The sequence below is a fragment of the Canis lupus genome, chromosome 9, assembly GCF_048164855.1.
Source record: "Canis lupus baileyi chromosome 9, mCanLup2.hap1, whole genome shotgun sequence".
Classification (NCBI taxonomy): Eukaryota; Metazoa; Chordata; class Mammalia; order Carnivora; family Canidae; genus Canis; species Canis lupus.
This window is the reverse complement of record NC_132846.1, coordinates 28,923,659-28,951,479: the sequence shown is the minus strand read 5'-3', so window position 1 is coordinate 28,951,479 and position 27,821 is coordinate 28,923,659. Positions and strand designations below refer to the sequence as shown.

Genomic DNA, 27,821 nt, shown 5'->3' with positions numbered 1-27,821 from the left:
CTCTTCCCATTAGGTCTGGCTCCCAAGATGTTATAAAATCAGGAGTATCAGGAGGCAAGTTGTGAGCAGTGCTCTGATTTACTCTCTGGTAGATTCCTTTAGATGTAATAGCTCTGATGGAAATTGGAAAAAATCATCACTCATGATTGGCTCCCTTTGAATTCTCATTAAATATTCCAAATACCTCCTGATAACTTCTGGATTCCAATCAGTATCAATAGAGAACTATAATTTTTAACAACTTATTTTTAAATGATAGAGTCCAGCAGAATAATACTTTTTTGCTACCATTTTAGAAGTGACAATGAGATTATTAAGGAGCTTTTCCAACAACTGAGGAGCCTGCTGGCTTGGATGGATAGTCATAATGCTTTCAGAATAAAAATGTGAAGAGGCTAGAAAGATGAACTATAGAAGTAAAAATAGAAAGTGAGGCCTGTGTTTAATTTGCTTCTGTTATGTTTGGCCCTCCCTCTAAAAGCAAATTAGGAGATGCCAACTTTCCCACATCCTCAGATTCTCTTTCATATTCCCACTTTTAGTGGGTTTTCTTCATTTCCTGAAGGACGCAGTGCCCCAACTTTCTCCCTCAGTTTCATCATCAAATCTTCCCCCAGGAGATTAGTTGGGGGAAAAGCTAGTTAATACCAGAGTGGAAATGTCTAGTGACCTAATATTTCCTCTTACAGACTATATACAGACTTTATGACTTTAGGACTTATGGGCTGAATTGTGTCCCTGCCAAATTCACGTGTTGGAGTCCTAACCTCCAGCAAATCAGAATGTGACTGTTTTGGGAGATAGAAGAAATAATTAAACTTAAATGAAGTCATTGGAGTGGGCCTTCACCAGTATGACTCCATGTCCTTATAAGAACAGGAGATTAGGACACAGCCACAAAGGGAAGACCACTTGAAGATAGAGGGAGAAAATAACCATCTACCAGCCAAGGAGAGAGCCAACCCTGACACTTTGATTTTGAACTTGTAGCCTCCAGAACTGTGAGGAAATAGATTCTTGTTGTTTAAACCACTCAGTCTGTGGTACTTTGTTATGGCGGCCCCAGCAGACTAACACAAGTAGATTTGGAAGACAAACTTATGTTAGAATCTCAACTCTTCCGTTTAGTAATTGTGAAATCTCACATGGATCACTCTCTGAGCTTCACTTTTCTCAACTGTTAATGGAGATGACAATGCCTGACTTATGGGGTGCTTGTAATGATTAAATGAGACAATATCCATTACTGGTAAGCATAGTACTTTCATGATACCTGGAACTTACTAGCATTTCATCAAGTATTATTGTTACCACTAATTACTACTTTTATACTGGAATTTTAACTGGATACAGATGAATGAGATCAGTATTTTTATACCATCACTTGTTTTTACACTAATGCAAATACTCACAAAATATTTATTCCTGGATCACACCACCCTGGTGGCTTCTCACTCCTAAGGGGCCCTTAATTCCCATACAGATGGCATTGCAAGCTACAGGTGGCCTTGATCTTCAAAATGTAGATAAGAATTGTAGAAAAATATAAGCAAAGTCCATCCTGCAATAAAGGAGATGAGAAGAATCTGCACTAACAAATGAAATTTTTTTAAAGATTTTATTTATCTATTTGACAGAATATAAACAGAGAGAGCAGGAGGCAGAGGGAGAGGGAGACAAGGAGGGATGTGGGGCTTGATCCCAAGACCCTGGGATCATGACCTGAGCCAAAGGCAGACGCTTAACCGACTGAGCCACCTAGGCACCCCAAATGAAATAAATTTTAAACTTAGAGAATTATCAGTGATTATGTTTAGAAAAATAGTTTATTAAATGGTAATTAAGGAAGCATCTTGTTTCTAATTAATTTTCTGAGAAAGCCTCTTAAATGTAGGTTCTCAGATAAATGACTTATAAAAGTTATGTGATTATTATTGTTTCAGGTCAGACACATTAAATTTCTTTTTTTTTTTTTTAAGATTTTATTGATTTGAGAGAGTGAGAGAGAGGACACAAGTAAGGGGAAGGAGAAGCAGAAGAAGTAGAGGGAGACAAGCAGACTCCCCAGTGAGCAGAGTCCAGTGTGGGGCTTGATCCTAGGGCTCTGAGATCATGACCTGAGCCAAAATCAAGAGTCAGACTTTCAACCAATTGAGCCACCCAGGTGACCCCAAACACATTAAATTCCAAAAAGCATTCTGAATTTTGACATTTAAATTATTTTTCATCTATATGGCTTCTCTAGCAATCAAAACTTCTGATAAGAGAAAGGAAGACATCACTAAAACTAATACTGTATCCCCTACCCTACAGTTTCACAAAAAGGTTATAAAACAGATAACTCAAAACTATTTACCCACAAGGCATTCTCCATAGTCAATACAAATGTGTCACATTGCGTTGCATCATACCAGGAGCAGGAATAGAGCTTCTTTGGACCTCTGGGTTCTAGGATTTTATAAGTGAGCACAATAACATCAATGGCCTATTTTAATGCCATCCCCAAGCTTTTATCAATTAATGTAGGTAAAGCTGAGATTGAACAGCCAGGTACAGAACACCAAAATATAAAACTGATGGAGTCTTTCTTCTGAGTTTTGCCCCCAGTGTGCATACTCTATCCTGGGCCATTCCTTGCCAGCAGCGGTGAGCTGTCCCCTCTTTGTCTCTCTACCCCAACTGTGGCAGGAAATGTCTCTATTCATTTATCCAGCCCAGAATGTTACCTGCCCTGCAGCCGTATTTTCTATTCTGTCCCCCTTGTTCCTCTTGCAAGGCTGTCTCCTCCATTCTCTGGTGCCCAAAGCCCACTACAGCCTCCTGTTCTCAATTATCTCTTTTACCTATGTCCCTATGCAATACAGCTAATCACTCTGTGCAACAGACTCCAGAAAGCCTGAGCAGAGAGGCTGAGAGGAGGGAGTACCTGGGTCCCACTCTCATATCAGGCCTCTGGGAGTTCCAGCAGTACAGCTGTTAAGACTGTATCATTAGATTGTCAATCAAAACCTTCCCAAATCTACAATTGACTCAAATAAATACACATTAAAAGCTTGGAAAAAATCGCCTAACAAAAGAAAAATAGACAAAACTTTGATATTTTTAGGCTTCTTTTCAAATTAAAAAAAATTTTTTTTTAGAGAGAGTGGGTGCACATGGAGGGGAGGAGCAGAGGAAGAGGGAGAGAGTGAATCTTAAGCAGACTCTATACTCAGTGTGGGGCCCAACACAGGGCTCCATCTCATGACCGTGAATTATGGCCTGAGCCAAAATTAAGAGTTGGTCACTTAACTGACTGAATTACCCACATGCCCCATGATTTTTAAGACCTCTTTTATAGTTGATTTCCTCTTCAAGAAGAATAAGAGCAAGATAAGTTCCTCTGAATTGAAGTAAAATTCTCCGTTGTGAATGGTTATGTACACAAGACTTGCAGAACACTGTTTCTCAACATCTCCATCAGCACAGAAATTACCACAGTGATATGTTCTCTTAGCATCTGTTAGAGAGACACCACATTGTCCAACAGAGGAGAAAATAAAGACTGCCTTGTGGATATTAAACACGGTATAATGGAAACTTCATTGCATATGTATTTTTTCTTACTAAATTGCTGGACCCAGCAGAAAACTAAATTGTTTTCTGCTTTCTTAAGTAATGCTAAATCAATAGATTTATTCAGCTTAGCCTCTCTATGTTCACATCTCATGGTAAATCATGGAGGTGGAAGACAGGACACTTCATTTCCTTTGTATTGCATCCTTCGATCTCCAAGAAACTTTTCTGCTTGTTCAGGTGACCTCACTCCATAGGCTCGCCTAGCTATTAATGGGTAAACTCGGTTTGCAAGTGCACACCCATAGTCTTTGATTGAGCAATTCCCCGTAAAACCGATTTTGTATCTGACTTGACTCTACTGACTGTCTCTTCTTTCATCACATTGCAATTTGTCAATCAATTGTATCGACCAATCAGTGTGTTTTATTTTTAAAATTCTTTTAGGCTATACTGATGAGACAAGACAGACGCTGATAATATTGTAATCTTCTGGACTTTTTTAGTGTTGCATGGAGGAATTTGGATTGATACTGCTGGATGTGACAGCTTCCATGAACATCTGTGATGTCTCTTGCAGGACTTGGTAAAATCTTCTCATGCTTTCACAGGCAGATCTATTATATTATACATGGAAAACAACCTACTCGAGCATATAATTATGAATAGCTCAATCACGGAATTCCCTAGAAGAGTAACTAAAGGAATAAAAGCAGAGTTTAAAAATGAAATTAAAGCAGCAAATATAATGCAACACTCCCTATAAGCGTAGTACTCATTAACAGATTAAGAGACAAAGAAGATACCAAAATGTGACTCAAGTGCTCACCTTCAGAGACTGCTGTCACTGACAAGCTGCTGATACTCAGGATGTGAGGCTTCATCATTCCCTGCCACAGATGATGGGGAGACTTGAATGAGGCATCGGTCACTTAAAATGAAAAGCTTCTCGGGGCAACTGCTGGGTGGTGCAGTTGGTTACGCACCCAACTCTTAGTTTCGTCTCAGGTCATAGTCTCAGGGTCTTGAGATCAAGCTCTACATGGGGCTCAGCACAGCGTCCGCTTAAGACTCTTTCTGTCTCCCTCGGCCCCTCCCCTGCCCCTGCGCACCTGTGCTCTCTCTCTCACTCTCATAAATAAATAAATAAATAAATAAATAAATAAATAAATAAATAAATCTTCTTTTTAAAAAGTGGAAAGCTTCTTTTGTCTTTAGCAGTGGTAACATCAATGGAACTTCTTTCTGTCTGCCTTAAAGTCTCCAAATGAAGCAAATGCACAACCCGTTGTTTGACAGAAAACTCTGCCTTGTCAACATTAATTGGAATGCACATACTTCTAGCTGAGATGCTTAATGTTTCATAATGTGTTGAGTCTATTTTTTGTCCTTGTATAAGAAAACATTTACCTAATGTTTAGCCCTAGACACTACTATCTTTGGAAAGTATTATTTATCCTAGTACTTTCTAAAAACTGAATAGACCAGACTTTAGGAAAAGTACCATCAACTATATGGACTGTCCAGATCTGCGACCAGAAGCTGTGACTGATATGGATTTACTCCTAAAGGGAATGGATGTTTCCCCTGTCAAACTCTAGGTACAGAAAAGGACAGTCCCCTGCCAGTCATCTTTGAACAGGAATACAGGTGGATCTTGCAACGGGGATGAAAAAGGAACTTTTCCTTTCTCTTGGGCCAGAGGTTGGACTGGCCATTTAGGGGATGGTGGTAGTTGGAGATTTTAATTTTTGAGGTTGAGCCAACCGCCACTACTCAAAGGCCTATCCAGCCACGGGCCTAAGACTTGCCACTTTTGATGGCATAACTAGTCTCAAAAATCAAGTGACATACACAAGGCAAAGTTTTGCTATACCATCTTTGTCACTTGCAAATCTTATTCTGAATCTAAAAGTAGAATTAAGTTTTTTGCTCACTTTTGTATCCCTAGCATCTAGCATAGCTCTTGGTACACATTTTATTGGATTGAATTTGCATAAAATTCTGTGGAATTATCAGCATAAGAGTTTTATCTACATTGAATAAAAGGAGTAAGCCCTTCAGTGACTTATTTCTAACTTGAGCTGCACCCATGAAAAAAAGTCTGGTTCAACTAGCCTGCTTTCATTTTTGTTAAACTAAATTGGTTGATCCTGTCATTTAAAACAGATGAACCCACAGGCACAGAGGAGAGAATCACTGATTCATCCCCCTGTCATTCTGAGCATCATCTCCATTTCTTTCAGTGAGGTTACTTGGCTGGGCCAGCAAAAAGCATCAAAGCCAATAAATGGTTTGTTTTCCCAATTTTTGTAAAGTCACTTTTTTGTGGTGTTCTTGGACCTACTGAAATTAAGCCACATATTCTTAAAAACCATTTATATAGTCATAAAAGTAAAAAAGGAATTAATTAATGAAAGCTAGTTAGGTGCACCTTTATCTGAGAATGTAAAGAATGTCATGTTTTTAGAAATCTGGTATGTGAAAGGTACTGTGTTACTTTCTTTAGCATTTTTTTAGTATACAATTTATTTAATTGGTTCTCAGTTAAACATTTATATTTTGAGACTTTTGTGAAATACTCTCTTACTTACTATTTCATCATCAACATTTCACAACAATAAGAACTTTATTTCTTACTGGAGGTCCCCACCAAATTGGGTATTATATAATTTTTTCCAACTACATTGGTATCTTAATTGATTTTAATGTATGTGAACTTTTGCAATAGCTTCATAAATTGTCTTTTCTTTCTACACTTACTTTCAATAAATTCTCATAACAGGAACTTTTAAATTTTAAACTATGAAATATTTTAACATATTTTGATTTAGATATAACTTACACATAAAATTTGTAATTTAAAGTATACAATTCAATGGTTTTTATCCTTAGCATCTTCTTGTGTAATTTCTCAATACAACTCTTTGAGTAAGGTATTACATTTTCCACTTTATTAATGAGGAAATTGAGGTTTAACATTAATTCACTCAACAAATATCTATAAAGTACTCGTTATATTCCAAGTACTGTTCTAGTACTGTTCTAGATGCTGGGGATATATAGCAGGGAGCAAAACAAGATCCTAATGGAATTTATGCCCATATCCTTGTGGTTAGTAAGTAGATTTACATCCAGATCTGTCATATCCCAATATTCATGCTTTTTTCACTGCACATGGCAACTGGAATGGAAGAACTCAAAGAAAAAAGACTGCAGTATTTGAGTAATCAGAATAAATGTTATATGGTGCTGCATTTGTTCTACAATAGAAGAGAGAGATTACCCAAAAAGTAAATTTCAATTCTTGGTTCTAAATTATTTACTTTTTAAAACAATGATTTTTTTTTCACTAAAAATAGATATTGCTGAATTCCCTTTACCTGTCTAGACTCTGGAGAATATCAGATTTTCTTTAGAAGGAATAAAAAATTTTAAGTTTTTCAGAGGATGCTAAGTCTCATAGATCTGTGTCTGCCCTTTTGGGAAAAGTCTAGCTGCTTCTTCCATCCATATGTTCTCATGTCTTATACAGTAAAATAACTCTGGACTGATTCCCCTTTATTACAGATTACATCTTCAAAGATCCCATGCTCCAACTTCTCTGCTTACTTTGTACTCTACTAAATGTTCTTCCCTATTCTAGCTCTTTCTTTTGAAATCCTACCCATGGAGGCTTCATAACCTCACCCACATGCTTCCCTCCTCTGACCCCCGTGACTCTCTGGAACCTTTTTCTGGCATTTATGGCCTTATACTGTAATCATGAATGACTTTTTTTTTTCTCTAACAAAACATTAACTCTGAGAGGGCAGGGATGCCTTTCTCAAGTCTCTCATAATCAGCAAATGAGCAATAAATACTTTTAATTGATTGTGTTATTCTTTATAATTAAGCCCATAATTATCTCTACTCAGAATTTTAACTGCCATTTTAGAGAACCAGCTATTTTCAAAACACAAAGAAATATGCCACTCAAATAAAAGCCCATGTTACAGTTAATCTGAATCTGTAAGAACATAAAAGAGGATTTTTCATTCAATCCATAAATAATTATTTGTCATTTACACTGCATAAGGAATTATTCCAAGAGAATTGGAGGTGGCACTGAAGAACCAAATATATACCCAAATTTGTGAAGTGTTATAAAATAATTTACTAGCTTATCAATTAAGAGGTGATTATAAGCAATTCAAAAAGATTTGAAGTTTGGGACATGAATTTGGGACAAGAAAGATAATTTTGTTCATTTGGGCTCTTATCAGAAGTAGCTCAGTAAAATTGAAAAAGCTAGTGTTCAAAAACCGGAAATAAAAGAAATTATTCCAAAATCTGCATAAAGACATTCTAATATAGTATCCATTAGCAGCATCAAGGAAGAGAAATATGGAGCAATAAGTATTAGCTATTTAATAAAAACTGGCATTTCATTTTTCATTGTAATCAACCTATAAATATCATTGAAGCTGAGAAAACATTGCATAGTAGAATGCTACTTCTAAAAATTATGACAAAAATGCTCTCTGAGTTGGTTTGGCTACCATAGGTATGACCTGAGTTCAATTCCAATGATATCTGCATAACAAGGGGACCCTATTTAACCTTTCAGAGCCTCTATTTTTTTTTTTTTCAGAGCCTCTGCTTTTTTAAAGATAAAGTCATAAGGGTTATGAGCACATAACATCAAATACATGAAAGTGAAAATTAGGTACCATATCAAAGATATTATTATGTTTCTTATCTGCTTAAATATTAACTAATATGTTTGTTACATTAAACTCTTAACAGGGATGCCTGGGTGGCTCAGTGGTTGAACATCTGCCTTTGGCTAAGGGGGTGATTCCAGGGTCTGGGGATCGAGTTCCGCATTGGGATCCCCTCAGAAAGCCTGCTTCTCCCTCTACCTATGTCTCTGCCTCTCTCTCTGTGTCTCTTATGAATAAATTAATAAAATCTTTGAAAAAAATTTTAAAAAATAAACTTTTACTTACAGGCATAGATATTTTCTGCTTGGGAAATTAAGTAAAAATTCATATCAAAGAACAGGAATTAGTAATAAAATGACTAGAACTACAGCAATCTTGGAGTAGTTTTCCTCTCCCAAATGAGTTTGAACTCTAATTTATCCTACTTAGATATCATCATGTAGCAAGCAAGTAGTTCTGACATTTCAATTACAAGAACTTGTACAGGATGCTTTAAGTACTATCCTCATTCTCATCAGCCTGGGGAAAAATGATCTGTAACTTTTTTCCTGGGAGAGTACAGAGCAGATTTTCTTCTTCATCCTTCTCTAATTCCTTCCTCACCCCCTTTTCTTTTTTCCCCTCTTTCCCAGAAGTATAGTGTGGCTAGTAAAGCCAGATTTTTTTAGAGCTTCAAAAGGCCCAAGGAACCATCTAGGCATTCTTAAGACTTGGAAATTTAGGACCTACAAGGTATGGAACCTGAATAGCCTGCTCAAGATCATATAGCTCACACAGTCCCTAGAAATCTAACTTCTAGAACTGGAATCTCTTCTTTCCATCTTCAAGGAGCAATCAGATTGAAAGAATCAGTCCATTCAAGTCTTCATATTCAAGTCCATGATCTTTACAAATTCTCTTACCTTGCCAATATTAAGAAAACATATAAATAATAACCTTATTCTTGCTTTTCTGCTAGTTTAATGTAGGGAAAAGAGAATTAGACTAGACATCAGAAGTCCTGCCTTAAAAGCCTGACTCTGATCATTACTTGGTGACTTGGAAAAGTCACTAGATTTCTATAAGTCCCAGTTTCTGACCTGTAAAAACTAAGATGCCTGCCTTGATTATTTTGCAGTTTTAACAAAGAAGATAGCAAATGTGAATATCTTCTATAAGCTATACAGTTCTGAATGAACACAGGCCCTTTTGTTATATATTGTGTGGTCTCCTGAAAGATTAAAAGAAAATTACATTATATGGGTTGGAAACACAAATAATCTAAATTCTATTTAGAAGATAAGAATAATGTCAGAAAGATAACAGAATTGGAAGCTCTGGCCCTCATTCCCACACAGAGACACTTACTAAACAACAGTATGGACCAAAATGCCTTTATGAGAACTCCAAAAGCTAGTTAAGTCACAATACCCCAGGAGAATGCAAAGCCAATAACAGCTGCGTTAAAATGGTTAAGAAAAGCCATTGCATCGTTGGAGGGGGGAGGGGGAGAATAACCGTATGCTTAATTCACTGAAACAACACCCTGGATTACCCTCTTCTTTTATGATGATGCCAGTGTTTGTAGAATTGTGTGTAGAAGCATAAAGGAATAGCCGTGGGCTTAGCTCACAGAAAATACACTGTGTATCATGCAGCCCTCAACTAACATCTTCTCTCATTAAGATGTGTCTCTAAACAGAAGTGTAGATGCATATTGGAATGGTCATATGGTTAACCCATTGACACTGCACTGTATGTAATGCGTCCTTCAACTAACATCTTATTTCATTAAGATACATGTATTTGTGGGCGCCTGGGTGGCTCAGTTGGTTAAGCAGCTGTCTTCAGCTCAGGTCATGATTTCAGGCTCCTGGGATGGAACCGGACTCCCTGCTCAGCAGTCAGGTTGCCCCTTCCCCCACTTGTGCGTGTGAGTGTGTGCATGCACACTCTCTCAAAATAATAAAATCTAAAAACATATATGTATTTGTAATATATGTGTAGAATCAATGGGAATAGCTGTATGTTTAATTCACTGAAACTACATTGTGTACAATGCATCTTTCGATTATCTTCTCTCATTAAGATAGAAGTGTTTCTAAATATAAGTGTAGAAGGATATGAGAATATGTGCTGAACTCATTGCAACTACACTGCATGTAATGTGTCCTTAAGCTAAGTTCTTTTTTCAATAAGATACCAGTCTTAGTAAACATATGTGTAGAATCATATGGGAGTGGCTGTTTGCTTCATTCATTGAAACTACACTGTGTCTAAACTTTCTTCCAAGCAACATGTTTTTTCAGTAGATATAAGGCTTTTTTCTAAGTTTTTATTTAAATTCCAGCTAGTTAACATACAGGGCAATATTAGTTTCAAGTGTAGAATATAGTGATTCATCACTTACAACAACACTCAGTGCTCATCACAGCAAGTGCCCTCCTTAATACCCATCACCTGTTTAACCCATCACAGGGCTGACCTCCCCTGCAGTAACCATCAGTTTGTTCTCTATATTTAAGAGTTTAGGAAAGCCATCGGATTCTTTTTTTAAATTTAAGTTCAATTAATTAACATATAGTGTATTATTAGTTTCAGAGATAGAGTTCAGTGATTCATTAGTCTTATATAATACCCAGGGCCCATTACATCACGTGCTCTCCTTAATGTCCATCACTTAGTTACCCCATCCCCCATTCCCGCCCCTTCAGCATTCTATCTCCAGTTGCTCCTGCCCTCAGCTGGCAAAGCCTAAGGGAGAAAAAGCCCAACTCACAGCTTCTCCTTTAAAATAGAAGGGTGGAATGTGTGTGTAACATTCTAGCTGTCCAAGAGACTGGTTTCTGTCTTCCCTGATTTGGAGTGATGATGGAACCAGCAAACTTTTGATGCAGGGGGGCCAGAGAACAAAAGAGAGCTCTGGGGCTTGTTGCAGCACCAGAGAACCTGCAGTACCATAAGCAGACACCAGAAGGAGCAAGAGATTATATGCTCCTAAAAAATAAAACAGCAAACCTTTTTAACTGGGAAATTAACAGCACAACAGAAAAAGACACAACCCCAGAAAAAGTTTCAGAGGTCACCAGAATCACTGGCCAGTCTCACTGGGGAAGGTCTCCCTCTGTATAGAACTTCCCATAAAGACTTGAAGAGGTAACTGTTTTCAGGGAAACGTGGCCCAATCAGAGGAAAAACAAAACAGAAAGCTCCAGAAATTGACCAAAAGAAACAGATCTGTGAATTACTTGACAAAGAATTTGAAATAGGTGCTTTTTTTTTAAAGTAAGCTCCATGCCCAGAGTAGAGGCTAATGTGGGACTTGAATTCATGACCCTGAGATCAAAACCTGAGCTGAGAACAAGAGTTGTGTACTTAACCAACTAAGCCATCAAAGCACTGCCAAAATAAGTGTCTTAAAGAAGTTCAGTGTGCTTGGGACACAGATAACTAAATGAAACCAAAAAACAAATGCTGTATGAACAAAATTAGTATATAAAAAAGAGAAACTAAAAAGAACCAAGTGAAAATTCTGGAACTGAAATTAGGTGGTATAAATGGCAGAATGGACAGAGCATCACTAAAATGGAGGAATAAATGACAATTTCATGAGATGAAGCTTCCCTTCATGGCCTAGTTATACATACAAAATGGTTATCTTGGTTTGGATTTCTCTGTGAAACATACTCAGAGACATGAATTTAAGTGTAAGTATCTTATTTGGGGGATGATCCCAAGGAACACTATTAAAGAAGTGAGTAGTGAAAGACAAGAAGTTATCAAGCCATGTTGGGCTAATCCACCCGAGGACTCTGGGAGACAATGTGGAACATACCTCAAAATTATCCCAGCCAAGAGATAGTAGGGAGCTAGGTATTTAAACACTGAAACCTTTACCTAAACAGCATCATTTGTTGGGGCGGCTTCCGGGGGCATTGACTCTAGCATTTCTTCTGGTTTGCCCTGAGCATGCTCCCTCAGCTAGAAAAAGCCTTCAAAAACTTACAGATTGTTACACAAAGCAGCCTTCAGCACAAAGAGGTACATGCTAAGAGCACCAACAACATCTGCCACAATGAAGATCTGAATATGTGAGTAATTAAAATATGACTAACTGAATAATTTAATTTTGGTCTTTTGAATGCCAGGAAAAAAAGGCACCCTTCAGCTAATCAAAAAAAGTTAAATATATCATAAAGATACTAATAGGTTTGTGAGTATACAAAGTAATAAAAAACTCGAAGTAATGCCAGGCCTAATGGGAAATGTAATGAAATAAGCAATGTAGCTGCTTTGTCTCTTTCCAAGACCATACTCATGACTGGTTTCTGCCTGTGTCTTCCACTCACTTTATTATACTATATTAGTCAGTTTAGGCTATGCTATGTTACAATAACACAGCACTCTCACATCTCTGGCTTAATGTGACAAAATCCCAGTTTTCTCCAGGCAGTGAAACAACAATTCTGATAGCTATTCCCAGAAAAACTATGGGATAGTTTTTCCCATGTGGTGATTCAGTAATCTGAGCAGCTTTGATATTATGGTTCGGCAAAATCTCAACACATTTCCCATAACATTGCATGGGAGCTTTTCACTGACTTCATCTGGAAGTAATACACATCACTTCTGTACAGGTTCCTTTGGCTAGAACTTGTCACAAAGTCTTCCTAACAACAAAGGGTTGGGATACATAGTCTCTTACATGCCCAGGAAGGATGAGATACCTACATATTCCTAGGCACTGGTAATGTCTGCCACACCAGACATGTTCCTCAAAACTTTAGCTTCTATATAACCATACTGGCTAATTTGGCCTCTCATACACTTCTTGCCCTTTATGCTTAGCCACCCTCCCCCCACACACAACTAATGTACTCAGTCTTTCCATTTTCAAATTTCAAAATCATGAAGAGAATTCCTATACCTAGTGTTTTCTAGCATGACCAAAAGTAGGAACAACTTAATTAAAAGAAATTATGGTGGGAATGCAAACTGGTGTAGCCACTCTGGAAAACAATATGGAGGTTCCTCAAAAAGTTAAAAATAGAGATACCAAATCATGCAGCAATTGCACTACTAGGTATTTATACAGAAGATACAAACATAGTGATTTAAAGGGGCACATGCACACCAATGCTTCTAGCAACAATGTCCACAATAGCGAAACTAAGGAAAGAGCCCAGATGTCCATCGACAATAAATGGATAAAGAAGATGTATATATATATCTATTATGGACTACTACTCAGACATGAATGAAAAAGAATGAAATCTTGCCATTTCTAATGACATAGATAGAACTAAATAGAACTAGAGAGTGTATGCTAAGTGAAATAAGTCAGAGAAAGACAAATACCATATGACTTCACTTATATGTGGAATTTAAGAAACAAAACAAATGAACATAGGGGAAGGGAAGGAAAAATAAAATAAGATGAAAATTGAGAGGGAGGCAAACTATGGCATGGTGAACTCTGAAACAAAGAGGCTTGCTGCAGGGGAGATGGGTAGGGGGAAGAGATAATTGGGTTATGGGCATCCAGGAGGGCACTTGATGGCAGCCCGGGTGGCTCAGCGGTTTAGCGCCGCTTTCGGCCCAGGGCCTGATCCTGGAGACTCGGGATCGAGTCCCAAGTCAGGCTCCCTGCATGGAGCCTGCTTCTCCCACTGCCTGTGTCTCTGCCTCTCTCTCTCTCTGTCTCTCATGAATAAGTAAACAAAATATTTTTTAGAAAAGGAGGGCACTTGATGTAATGAGCACTAGGTGTTATATGCAACCGAATATATGAATATATATATTTATATACATAAATTCTACCTCTGAAACTAATAAAAAAACTTTTAAATAAAATTTCTTCTTTTAAAAAAATTGTGGTATGAATGACCTCTGTCTCTGAGACTTAAACATCTTCTCTAGTGTAGGGCACTGCTCACTGAACACCTAAAGAAAAAAGATTCTTCCAGCAGCTTTATTTTTCTTCTTAAAGGCAAGGAAAAAATATTTGAAATCTTACAGGAGGTAGGGAAACTCACCAGGAATACAGTTTTAGATAACATTATAAAAAACAAAGGCATTGGAACCATGTTGGAAGGTTTAAGGAGAAAGTAGGTGTGGTTTCTAATAGAGACAGAGTAAGTGGTATAAAGTCGGGTTAACAACATAACAGCATATGGAAAGTAGAATTCCAAAATACAAGATCAGGAACGTAAGACGTGCATTCCAAATTCTTATATGTGGCAATGAAGATTAGATAAGAGAAAGGGAATCCCAGGAGAAGTGCTCACACTCCTTCAGAAAATAGCTCCGAATTCTTGTAAAAATTATTTATTAGATGGTTTTCAAATTGTAACAGATATGTAACATGTGCTTGCTATAAAAGTACATAAGTCTATAAAGTCTAAGCCAATCATTTCTCTCTTCACTTCTTTCCCAGCCCCAACTCAGAAGCAGGGCTAATGATATGGTACTCTGACCCTTTCTCCTTGTTCATACATACACAAGTGAATATATTTATACCTAGTGGTGTGTGGGTTGATTGGTTGGTTTTTAACAAAAGGGAATCATAATGTGCACTTTGGCCTACAAATTGCTCTTTTTCATTTGACAGGATATTGGGATAACCATAGACATCTATGTATCTGTACATCTAGGTAATTTTTCTTTAAAAAATGTACATGTATAAAAAATGTACATGTGTGTGTATAAAATACATAAGATGTTCATAAACTTTGTTTACATAAGTGGGACACCCTGTGTGCTGGGGAAGTAGAGTTCGTACATTTTTATTTAAGATTTTATTTATTTATTTATGAGAGACACACACACACAGAAAGAGAGAGGCAGAGATGCAGGCAGAGGGAGAAGCAGGCTCCATTCAGGGAGCCTGACGTGGGAGCCCAACGTGGGAGCCCGACATGGGACTTGATCCTGGGTCTCCAGGATCAGGCCCTGTGCTGAAGGCGGCGCTAAACACTGAGCCACCGGGGCTGCCCGTGTTGGTACATTTTTAATGACTTACATACTCTCCCTACATCCCCACCTACAAACCATTCTCTGACCTCCCTAGGTAACTAGGGTTTACAATTGGTCTACATACTTGAATAAGTTTCTATGTGTTTATATAATCATGCAAACATATTTACATAGGTATTTTGAGTAGGGGTCATTTTCAACCTACCAAAATCAAAATCATCTTGCGTACACTCCTGTGTATCTCCCTTTTCTGAAGCAGCAATACTTGATGGAAATCCCTGTAAATCAAATTATAACCAGTTCAATTCTTTTTTAATGTCTTCATATTCCACAGTATGGATGCAATACAATTTATTCAACATTGCCCTATCAATGAAAGGCTTTTTTTTTCCTACTTGGGGGACAATATGAACATCTTGTAACTGAGTCCAAGCTTATTTCATTCACTGCAGGACAGGCCAGTAAGTCAAGAGGCAAGATGTTGGGGGGTAGGAAAAGCAACTTTATTTGGAAATCTGGCAAACCAAGGAGATTGCAGACTATTGTTCTAAAGTACCACCTTAACTCAGTATGGAATTCAAGCTTTTTGTATTAGGAAGAAGAGAAAGTGTCAGGCAGTTGGAGTCCAAAGTAACTGACGTCTACAGGCATTCAGGTGCCTACAAGGGTCCAAGGAAAGTCATGGTCCTTGGTTCATTGGTTGTTGGTCAGTTGATCTTTGCATACAGGAGTCTGGCCATGTCCTTACTATAAATCTTAAACATAGTGTTGTTACTTTTGTACATACTTACTTATCTCCTTAGGGAGATAGGTTTGGGGTAAAAAGCAGTTTTTATAAACCATAGCTGTAAGCAAAAATCCTTCGATGATTAACAAGCATACATGCAAGGCTAAACAGAAGTTTCTAACTTATACGTCACAGCAGCAGGGCAGATGAAAGCAACAGTTAAGTAGTTACTTTGACTTTAATACATGTTTCCATATAGCTTATATAGACGTTTTACCTACAATTAATTAGCCATAGGTACTTCTAGATTCTTTGTTTCTTTGATTTATGTCTGTTCTTAAGCCATGTTGATTACTGTGTAATTGCAGGTTTTTAAAAAAATATTATTTATTTATTCATGAGAGACACAGACTCCAACTGCCTGACACTTTCTCTTCTTCCTAATACAAAAAGCTTGAATAGAGCTATAGGCAGAGATATAGGCAGAGGGAGAAGCAGGCTCCCCACGGGGAGCCCGATGTGGGACTCAATCCCAGGACCCTGGGATCACCACCTGAGCCAAAAGCAAATGCTCAACCACTGAGCCACTCAGGTGCCCCAATTACTGCAGTCTATAATAAGTCTTAAAACAGTATAAATCTTTCAAGTAGGATATTGCTCAAAATATATTTGGCTATCCTAGCCCCTTTGCATCTTCAAGTAGATTTTAAAATCAGCTTGTCAATTTCTACCCTTCCCCAAAAAATATATTCTGAAATTTTTAATTGAATCTATAGATCAATTTGTGGGAAATTGCTGTTTTATATGATATTGAGTCTACCAATCTATAAACATGGCATATCTCATCATTTGTTAAAGTTGCCTTCAATTTATCTCTGGGATGTTTTGTAGTTGTCAATGTATAGATCTTGCACATATTTTGTTAATTCAATTTCATGGTTTTTGATGATGCTGTAAATGGTACAGTTTTTAATATCAAAATTGCTAATCGTGCACTGCTAGTATTTATAAATATAATTGATTTTTGTTTATCCAATGAGTTCTCTTCATTCTGGCTGATAGAAATATGAATGGTTCCTAGTCCTGTGTGTGCTCTGAAAATTGTTTGTATTATAATTCCAATAATCACTCTTGCCTCAGAAGTTGTTATTGCCCAACCTATGGTAGAGGTCACCCTATACACGCCCACATTGTATTCAGTCAGAGATCCAAGCAAATCCCTATGCTGAAACTCTGTGACTATTTCACTCTTCCTCTGCAAATTCTAGCTTCCTTGATGTTCCCCAAATCCAGTCTGTCTCCTCAACTCAGAGAGATCGGTGAGTTTTGCTTGGATTTCTCTTCCCTGTGTTGTACTCTAGAAATTAGCATCTGGTAGAAAGCCTGGCTGAAGTAGGACTCCCCTCTTCACCTTCTCTCAGGAATGACAGTGCTACACTGCCTATTATCCAGTGTCTGACAATAGTTGTTTCCTATAGTTGAACCTGGTTTTTAGTATTTATAGAAGAAAGATTATTCCCATATGTAGTCTAAAGAGGAAATTTTACCCTTTTGTTTTTTAGTATTTATAGAAGGAAGATTATTCCCATACGGTCCAGAGGAAATTGTGCCCTTTTGGTTTTTCATGTGGTAAATAGTGTTGATAGTGTCACTGACTTTGGATTCCTGAAAAAATCTCTACTTGGCCATAGTTTATTAATCTTTTGATACAACACTGAAATCTGTTTGCTAATATCCTATTTAGGACTTTTGCATCTATTACGTAAGTGATTTGAGCCTATAGTTTTTTTATTTATTGGATTTTCTGTTAACTATATTACCAAATTTTATTAGGGGACCTGGGCAGCTCAGTCTGTTAAGACTCCAACTCCTTTTTTTTTTAAGATTTTATTTATTTATTCATGAGAGACACAGAGAGAGAGAGAGAGAGAGAGAGAGAGAGAGAGGCAAAGACACAGGCAGAAGGAGAAGCAGGCTCCATGCAGGGAGCCTGACGTGGTACTTGAACCAGGGCTCCAGGATCAGGCTGAAGGTGGCGCTAAACCGCTAAGCCATCTGGGCTGCCCTACCCTAAGCCTCCAACTCTTGATCTCAGCTCAAGTCTTTTTTTTTTTTTTTTTTTTTTTGATAGTCACACAGAGAGGGAGAGAGAGAGGCAGAGACATAGGCAGAGGGAGAAGCAGGCTCCATGCACCAGGAGCCCGACGTGGGATTCAATCCCAGGTCTCCAGGATCGCGCCCTGGGCCAAAGGCAGGCGCTAAACCGCTGCGCCACCCAGGGATCCCTCAAGTCTTAATCTTAGAGTTGTGAGTTCAGGTCCCACTTTGGGCTTCATGCTGGGCATGGAGCCTATTCTTAAAAGGTATTATTAAAGTTATTATGGCTTTATAAAGCAGAACTGGGGAACATTCTATATTTTTCTTTAATTTAGATTACTTCATTAACATTAAAATTACTTGTTTTTTAAAAGTTAACTAGAACTCACCCATGCAACCATCCTATCCTTTTTAATGATTAATCTGAAATTACCTTCCAAATCTCTGTTCTGGAAGTTGGTCTACTCAAGCCTTCTACTTTGAATTTGAACATCTTTTTTTGAAGGCTCTTTTTATTTTTGCAATGTCACTTAATACAAAAGTGACATAAAATGTTTTTATGTTATAAAAAACATAAGTCTTAACAAGTCTACAATAGAATACTTGAACAAAAAATCTGTATACATTATCCTTTACAGCAATTTTACACAGTAAATTAACTGATCGTTTAAAAATGTTTTTTTTTAAACCCCTCTGCTATCTTACTTCTTGGAGTATTTATTATAGGTAAAGAACCAATCTAGTGCTATTTACAACTACAAAATTAAGACCATATAACTTACATGGAATCCATTAATTTAAGGGTTTGATTTAATATCCTTGACTATTCAGTGCTCTGTATGAGGAAAAAAAATCCATCTTGACATATTGCCAAAGAGCCAAAAGTTCAATTTCCATAAAAATATTAAAGGTATCCAATTCTGAGAATACCTAGTCATCGGATACCAGTAAAGAAAGCTAATGCTACGTTGATGCTAGATTTGAAGTATCTATTAAGTTAATATATTTTTGGCTGAAAACGTATTCATTTCCTTTAGGCTTTAAATTTTGTTGTCATAGCATTTCACATAATATTTTCCCAGTGTTTGTTCATTGTGAGTTTTATTTTGCTTTCCATTATATCAATAGTTATATTTCCTGTCTCAGGTCTCATAATGCACATATTTATTTACTATTGTGTGAAAAAGAAAAGTATGGGTCCTAAGATCCAGCCTGTGGGGGCTCCCTGCTCAGCAGGGAGTCTGCTTCTCCCTCTTTCCTCTATCCCTACCCTCACTTGTGCTCTCTCTCAATTGAATAAATAAAATCTTTTTTAAAAAACCATCATTTAGGTGTATAGTTGAGTAAATTTCAGAGGATAATAAGATGCTTTACACAAATGAGAACATCTGCAGTCACCCCAGGAATGATGGAATTATAGGGCTATCAATCCTCATGCTACAGGGCATGGGCTGATCACCATCTGGAAAAGGAAAGATTTTCTCTATGGTATTTCTATAATATCATCAATTACATTCAGATTTTTATGTCCCTTTAAACACAACTCATTGGAGGACTTTATAGTACATTTTGGCCACATAGTGCAACATGAGGGGAAATCTTCAAAAGTTTACCAAAAATTTTTAGAGAAATGAATTCAAGAAAAATAATAAACTCTCAGGGAAGGTAAACAGAATAACAAAGAAGTTAACAAAGATCATTTTGAGTATTTCCTACACACAGAGGCTTGACAGAGAGAGAACTTAGCATTTGATGAATGAATGAATGAATGAATGAATGAACAAAGAAGCAAAATTATATGTGCCTGGATTCAAATCCCAGCCTCACCAATATCTGACCTTGAGTACTTTGTTTATCCTCAGATTACTCATCTTTAAAGTGAGGATAATTGTGCCCACCTCCTTTTGTTATCACAGGGATTGAACAAAGTAATCCATGTAAATAAATAAACCCACTGCCTGAAACAGAATGAACACTTAACAAATGACAGTCATTGTAAGAGCTCTCCTGAGATTGATTTAGCTAATTCCTAGCCAAATAGATCTAACAATTAAATTATCTCAATATATTTCATAATAGGTCAATTCTTCATGTATTGATTATATTATAAATCTGTATTATATTAAGTCTCTGTGAAACCAATGGTGTATTACACTGCAAACATTCCCTAAAATTATTTTATTTTTAACTTAGGATGCATTTTCTGCTAATTAGCAGATCTCTCAGATGGTGTCTGTCTGTTTGGGCTGCTAAAACAAAATACCACGGACTGGGTAGCTTATAAACAATAGAAATTTATTTCTCACATTCTAGAGGCTGGGAGTTATAAGATCAAGGTTCCCACAGATTTGCCATGTGGTGAGAGTCTGCTCTGTCATAGATGGTGGTCTTCTCATGGTAACCTCACAGGGTGGAAGGGGGCAAGGAGCTTTCTTGGGCCACTTTTATAAGTACACTAACCTCATTCATGAAGGCTCTGCCTTCATTGGACCAATCATCTCCCCAAGACCCTGCCTCCTATTATCAGCACCCTGGGGGTTAGTATTTCAAGCTATGAATTTTTGGGAGACACATTTAATCTATAGCAGATGGTATACTATGATAAGCAAAGTTCAAATTCGTAAAAAAGAGTATCTGCTACTCACCTTGAAACGTCCATAGCTCTGGTCCAAGGCTACTGGGACTTTCAGCCAAATGTGTAAAAAAAAAATCCTGGAAAGGATTGTAAATTATGGGTGGTACTGACACCCCTTTCTAACAATTTCTTAATAATTAACTTTTTGGTATGAGCAAATTCTCTTGGGACTCATAGATACATTCTGCAGACACAGATAATGTTCCAAGCCCACATGAAGAAATTGTATGGTTGTAAACAGAGTACATATGCCTTTTTAACTCAGTTAAAAACCAAATTAAAAATAAATTATATAGGGATCCCTGGGTGGCGCAGCGGTTTGGCGCCTGCCTTTGGCCCAGGGCGCGATCCTGGAGACCCGGGATCGAATCCCACATCGGGCTCCTGGTGCGTGGAGCCTGCTTCTCCCTCTGCCTGTGTCTCTGCCTCTCTCTCTTTCTCTCTGTGTGACTATCATAAATAAATAAAAAAATTAAAAAAAAAAATAAATAAATAAATAAATTATATAGTATTTGTGATTAGCATAACCTTAAATAACTCGCCCCCCCCCTTCCCCAAACAAAAATCAAGTGCTGTTTTCATTGCAACTGAAGAAGGTTTTGGAAAGATAATCTAGTTTTATTGGACTATTTCTCCAAGGGCAGGATTATGGGCCATTTTTAACTGGGCAGTAAAGTGCTTTTAAATTGTAAATGTTGTTGCATATACTAAAGTTACCTCTTTTTTGGAAGGTGAAAAATATAAGATTTCTTAGACTTTAGAGAGTTTTTACCATTTATTTATGAATCACTCAGCAAAAGGCAGCCATGTACTCTTTCAAATAGGCTGCTATCTCAGAATGTCACTGTCACTTGACTCAGAGATTTTTCTTTTTTTTTTTTTCTTTTTTTTTTTTTGGAGGGGCGAGGGGAGTTCCTCTTCCTCCTCCATCATCAAATGAACAGTTCTGTGGGCGAGAGGCAGGACCAGATATCTCCATCAATATTTGGGGATAGGGAGAAGGGTGCTTAATATATGAGGACTACCCCTAGATCTAGCCCCCATCCCCCTACTTGCACCCCTCCACCAGGACCCCCGTGCACTTCAAAGGAGGAAACAGAAAGAACCCACCATTCTGAAGCTGTGGTAAATGCTCAGGCCACGTGACACTGTATAATGCTGTTTGGATTCAAACACTGAGACTCCGCAGTGACACAGTGATTCGTCTGCAGCTAGTTACTGAACTGTAGGCGCTGAGCAATAGGCAACCCTGCCTGACCTGCCTCAAACCTTGCGAAAGCTCGGCCAGGTGCGAGAGCCCCGTGACAGCACCGCTTTGGGAGGCAGGGAGGGTGAAGAGGGGAGACAGGCACGTTCACACCGTAAGGTTCACACCACGCCCGGAGAAGCCTCTGGGCCGAGCCTGATTTTTAAGCGGGAAATGAAGAGTTAGAGATTTTTTTTTTAGCTACCATACTGAGCCTTTATTTACATCGGTCACCTAGCTGCAATCTCATGGCAACACTAAGAAATCGGTATTCTTAATTCCCCTCTTAGACCCCAGGCAGTGAGGGTGAAAGGAGCAAAGAGGCCCTTCCTGGGGGCTTTTCCGCCCGGGGCTGCAGGCTCCCGGGATGGGGAGCGCCGGGGCCGGGCGGTACAAAACCCCGGGCCCGGGGGAGGCTCGGGCCCAGGCAGGCTGCGGGCAGCGGAAGGGAAGGAGGGGTCTGGCGGGCGCGCGGCCCTCGCCCGCGGTACAGGTCGGCGCGGGGACCAGGGCTGGAAGCCAAACGCAGACGGTTGGCGAGCAGCCCCGGCCCCCTCCGTGGGCCTGCTCGCTGCGGGGAGGGCTTTCTCACGCCCCCTGCTCTTGGGAGACGGCGCCGGAGGTCGGAAGGAAGCGGGGCGAGGGATGAGTCATCCCGCCTAATTCCTCCTTCCCGGTCCCTCGCCTCCGCACGCCGCCCCCTCCCAAGATCCTGCAGCCGGGAGCGGAGACGCTCCTCCTTAGCGTCGGCTACCAAAGCCCCCGTGGCCTGCGGAAGAGAGGAGAGGGACGGGGCGCGCGGCCAATCAGAGCCTCGCCCTCTCGCCGCCAGCCAATGGGCCGCGGCTTACGGGGCAGGGCGGGACCAGAGGGGGGCGGTCCGCGGCTGGCGCGCCGCGTCGCGGGTCCGCGGCTCAGAGAGAGAGAGCGGCTCGCGGGGAGAGCGCCTGGCGGGGATCGGCGCCTGATCGACGCGGGAAGGCGCAGCCGCCGCCGCCGCCGCCGCCGCCGCCGCCGCCGCTGGCCAAGGTGCTGGAGACGACAGGCCGGTCGGCCGCCTCGCCCGCTCAGGCACCGTTGCAGCCGCCGCTGCTTCGCTCCCAGCCCGGTCCTCATGGAAGAGATGGAAGAAGAGTTAAAATGCCCCGTGTGCGGCTCCTTCTATCGGGAGCCCATCATCTTGCCCTGCTCTCACAATTTATGTCAAGCGTGCGCCCGCAACATCCTGGTGCAGACCCCGGAGTCTGAATCCCCCCAGAGCCGCAGGGCCTCGGGCTCCGGGGTCTCCGACTATGACTATCTGGACCTGGACAAGATGAGCCTGTACAGCGAGGCGGACAGCGGCTATGGCTCCTACGGGGGTTTCGCCAGTGCCCCCACTACTCCGTGCCAGAAGTCCCCCAATGGCGTCCGCGTGTTCCCCCCGGCTATGCCGCCACCGGCCACCCACCTGTCACCGGCCTTGGCCCCGGTGCCCCGCAACTCCTGTATCACCTGCCCCCAGTGCCACCGCAGCCTCATACTGGATGACCGGGGGCTCCGCGGCTTCCCCAAGAACCGCGTCCTGGAAGGGGTAATTGACCGCTACCAGCAGAGCAAAGCCGCAGCCCTCAAGTGCCAGCTCTGCGAGAAGGCGCCCAAGGAGGCCACTGTCATGTGCGAACAGTGCGATGTCTTCTACTGTGATCCGTGCCGCCTGCGCTGCCACCCTCCCCGAGGGCCCCTAGCCAAACACCGTCTGGTGCCCCCGGCCCAGGGCCGCGTGAGCCGGCGGCTGAGCCCGCGCAAGGTCTCCACCTGCACAGACCACGAGCTGGAGAATCACAGCATGTACTGCGTGCAGTGCAAGATGCCCGTGTGTTACCAGTGCTTGGAGGAGGGCAAACATTCCAGCCACGAAGTCAAAGCTCTGGGGGCCATGTGGAAACTGCACAAGGTGAGTCCTACGAAAACCCACCCCTGACTCCCCGCGCCCCCGATCCTCCGGCTTTGCAGCAGAAGGTCCCCTTTCAGCGCACCGTGCATCCCAGCGGGGGCGCAATGCAGGTTCTCCTGTATCTGCTTCCCCCGTCTGGTGCACTGCAGAAGCGCAGGAGGACCTGAAACCGAGCGCAGGGGAGTTGAATATCCCCGGAGAGTTGTTGCGGGGACGCCTTAGAACGGGTCTCCCGGGTGCCCTCTCTGCCGCGGAGGCGCAGCCTGCGGCCGCCGCCAACAAGCCCGAAAGCGCTGCGTAACTGGGCAGAGGCGCGCCGCGCGGGGGGGGCTGCCAGGAGAGCTCCGGGGCAGATCCGGCTGCGGTCCTCGGAGACCAAGTGGGGGCGGTGGGGAGGCTCAGAACAGCCAAGGCTGGAGCTGCGGGATTGGCGGGCTCTGGGATTCGCGGCGGGGGCGGGGAGAACTCCGCGGGTGGAATACTGATGAGTCCTCGCTGGAGCAGATGCAGGACCGGGTGTTTTGCCCCAGGAGACCCGGGAGTGGTGTGGCGCGGGGGCGGCGGGGTGGGGGTCGAATCCTGTGGTCGCCACGGCAACAAAGCTGCGGGTCCTGACCGACCCTGGAGCTAGGGACCTGCGGCTGAAGTAGCGGGACCAGAGGTCTCTGCGTCTAGGCCTGAAAGCTAGGCAGATGCGTAACCCAGGGTAACCCCATCCTCCCAACCACCACACAGGCATTTTGTCCAGGAGTCAACCCTTTCCCCCTTTCAGTAGTCGTCTTTGCAAGCTTTGAGGCACCTGTTACCACCAGACTTACCTTTCTTGTCTCTTTGGACGGTGCCCCCACCAAAGCTAGCTTCAAGAAGGGTCCTTTAACAACGTTTAGGTTTAGGTATGCCACTTCTCTGCTCAAAACCCTCCAATCGTCCCCCACATTTCTTAGAGAGTCCCTAGAATGGTCCACCAGGACCTGCTTGACCTGTTCACATTTGGCCTCATGGACCTCATTTCCTCCCCAGCTACACTGTCCCTCAAAGAACATCAGACAGCTTCGGGCCCCGGACCTTTGCGTTTGATGTTCCTTCAGCCTGGGACAGTCTTACCCAAAACCCTATCTTCCAACGGCTCACTCTCTTGCTTCCTTCAGATTGTTGCTCAGATGTTACCTTTGCAGTGAAACCCTTCTAAATACAGTTGCTGCCACTAGCCTCAGACACTGCTAGCTGGCATGCTATATATTTTCACTGTTACTTTCGTATTTATCTATTGCTTCCTTCTGCACACACGAGAAAGTAAGCTTTGTGAGGAAAAAGATGTTTATAATAATGTTAAGCCACCCTGCTTAGAAAGAAGGAGATGTGTATAAATTTCACTTTTAATTTTTAAATAATTTGCTTGGTTGGGATGCAAAGGGTAGGGCAGGAGTTCGGGATTATTGTAGGGAGATTTTCATATCATTGAGCTGCAAGCCCAAGGATCAGGCAGGGGAGTAAAGATGGTGTCCAGGCCTCAACTATGTCCCACTCAGGGTTTCCTAGCATTTCTTGGAGACTAGAAGGGCTAGCCTTTGAGAGAGACCATGGGGTTAAGGCTAAAACATTGATATTTTATTTACAGCAAGAAAAGAAGTAAGATATCACCATTTTCAACCATCAGGGAGGTTTTCTCAATTTAGTATTCATTGAATGTGATCCATGTTTACAGTTATTTGTGTTCTCACATATAACCTATTAAATCTTATTCGTACTGATGGAAATTTAAGTCAGCACAAATTTGAGCCCTATTAGGCACATGCCACTATTTTTAAAACACTTCCAATTTACATGTTTTGAAATGATACTTACTTTTGAAAGTTTTCAAAACTTGAGTTCATGGCCAATTTTTTTTTTCATGATATGATTTCACTCTTAAATTGCTAACCATAGCCTATGTTAAGCTGCCTTTCAAAGTTATCTTTGGAAACTAAGAAATTAATCCTTCTGTCTGAAAAAAGAATTTAAGAGTCACACACTGATTAGGATGGTGAACCACAGCATTATTTTTCTGTGAAGAGCCTATACTTTATCCATTAAAACCAGAAGCAACCTTTTAATCTTTGTCAAGCCCTGTGTAGGTTTGAAATGTTAAATCATTGATTTTATGAGTAATGGAAATTGTGAGTAGACACTGATGTGGACTGGGTTGAAATTTGGATGTCTATTAAAAAAACAATAATGTCAAAGCCCTTGGGATGTGACATAAGTAAGCTAGAAAAGGAAGGTTGGTCCTTTGGGGAAAAAAAAAAGAAAAGGCCATTTCTTTTCTGATATTTTGCACATTTTTTTTCCAAAATAATGAATAAGTATAATTTTTGTTCAGTCAATATCAGAATTATTAAACTGCCCCCCAAAAGGGCAGAAGGATGACAGATTTTAATATTCACTTATTGTCTTAGATGAACAACAAGCATTGCTCCTCCATCTTATCTCTTATTAAGGTAGTTAATGTGTTAATGCTGGATTTTCTCATGTAGTCTATTTATGTTCTGTTTCCACTAGAGCTCATGGGCCAGAATTTCTATATCCTTCAAAACAGGAAAGCAAAGAATTACATGAAGTAGTTTTCCTAAAGTTGAGCAGTTAATTATCAACACATGTTATTACTAGACTTGAAAGTTTTCATTAATGTTCCACCATATTAACTTAGTCATTTCTGGTGATAAAAAAATTCTGTAAGTATTTCCCTCTAGCACTAAATCATCATCCTACACATTCAAGACAAAATGGCTGAAATGTATTTTTAAAGAGGTTTTAAAAACAACTGGTAGAAATTCATTAGTTGTCAATTGACCAAATTAAAATATTTCTTGCACATATATGGCCTTCAAAATATGAAGTAGCCATATAAGACAAATATCTGGTAACAGTTTTTATTTAGTACTAGACTTGTTATATTCCTTAATCCAACTTAGGTTGATATAAAGAATTGCTACACAAAAAAATCATTTTGTAGATACTTTCAAAATAGGCAGTTGGAACCATTATTACTACTTTATAATATTAGTAATTCACATTTCTAAATATAACATTATCCTTGAATTCTTGGTGTGTTTTATCAGTCACTGAATCAATACACTTATAATCCTTCTGTTGTATTTGTGCTATTGAGCAAGGATTTTCTTTTCCTTTATGTACTAATCACTCTAAATCTTGTCTCAACTATTCTTTTTCTCTTACCTTTTTTTATTGAAGATTTGCAATTTTAGCAGCATCTGATTTTATTTTTTAAAGATTTTATTTATTTATTTATTTATTTATTTACTTATTTGAGAAAGAGAGCCAGTATGGGTGGGGGAGGGGGAAATAAAGGGGGAGGGCGAGTGACAAGCAGAGTCCTACCCTGAGTACAAAACCCCCTGGCGGGGCCCAGCCCCACAATCCTGAGATGATGACTCTTGCTAAAACCAAGAGTCAAATGCTCAACCAACTGAGCCATCCAGGCATCCCAGCAACATTTTAAAATAAATTATCAGTTATGCTTTTATTTTCAAAGTATTCTGGAAAATATTATCTGCTTTGTTGTATGTTGACATCTCATCAAATATTTGTGTAGCCAAGTGTATTATTTAATGTAACTAAAATGATATTTAGTTAACTGTCAGCAGTAAATACAATATAATCTAAATGTCCCTATGATAAATATAACAGGTAGCAGATATTCATGGGTTTTGTATTTTTAAAATTTACATCTAGTACAATCAGAACATTCTGTGCACAGTGTTACAAATCTTAAGGAGAATATATCAGAGAAGTCAGTTGTTCTTCTTTGTACTGAGGCATAATAGAAAGAGCTGAATGACAGGAGATCCTGTTCCAGACCTGATGCTACCACTTAACTTGCTAATAACTTAAAGCAAGTCTCATAAATTGACCAGCACTATTGTACAGTCTGAGAGGAAGCCATGCTAGGTGCAGAAGAAAGCCCT

General features: G+C 40.1%; 1 protein-coding gene and 1 long non-coding RNA gene across 11 annotated transcripts in view; one reads left to right on the top strand and one right to left on the bottom strand.

Moving 5' to 3' along the window:
* Positions 1 to 1,386: 1,386 nt before the first annotated feature.
* LOC140639948 (uncharacterized) lies at positions 1,387 to 22,746 on the bottom strand. The gene is made up of 4 exons (XR_012036604.1): positions 21,785 to 22,746; positions 15,421 to 15,493; positions 4,385 to 4,445; positions 1,387 to 1,561 (listed from the first exon to the last, which is right to left on the bottom strand). It is a non-coding gene; the product is annotated as an uncharacterized lncRNA (long non-coding RNA).
* Positions 22,747 to 22,851: 105 nt separating this feature from the next.
* Positions 22,852 to 27,821, top strand: part of TRIM9 (tripartite motif containing 9) — a 108,015-nt gene continuing 103,045 nt past the window's right edge. For 2 of the 10 annotated variants that reach the window (XM_072838536.1, XM_072838537.1), the window contains exon 1: positions 22,853 to 23,856. In XM_072838536.1, coding sequence (XP_072694637.1) covers positions 23,035 to 23,856 — 822 coding nt within the window. In that variant the 5' untranslated portion in view covers positions 22,853 to 23,034. Of the gene's footprint in view, positions 23,857 to 27,821 lie in introns of all 10 variants that reach the window. The other 8 variants (XM_072838538.1, XM_072838533.1, XM_072838541.1 and 5 more) reach the window with 5 other exon arrangements.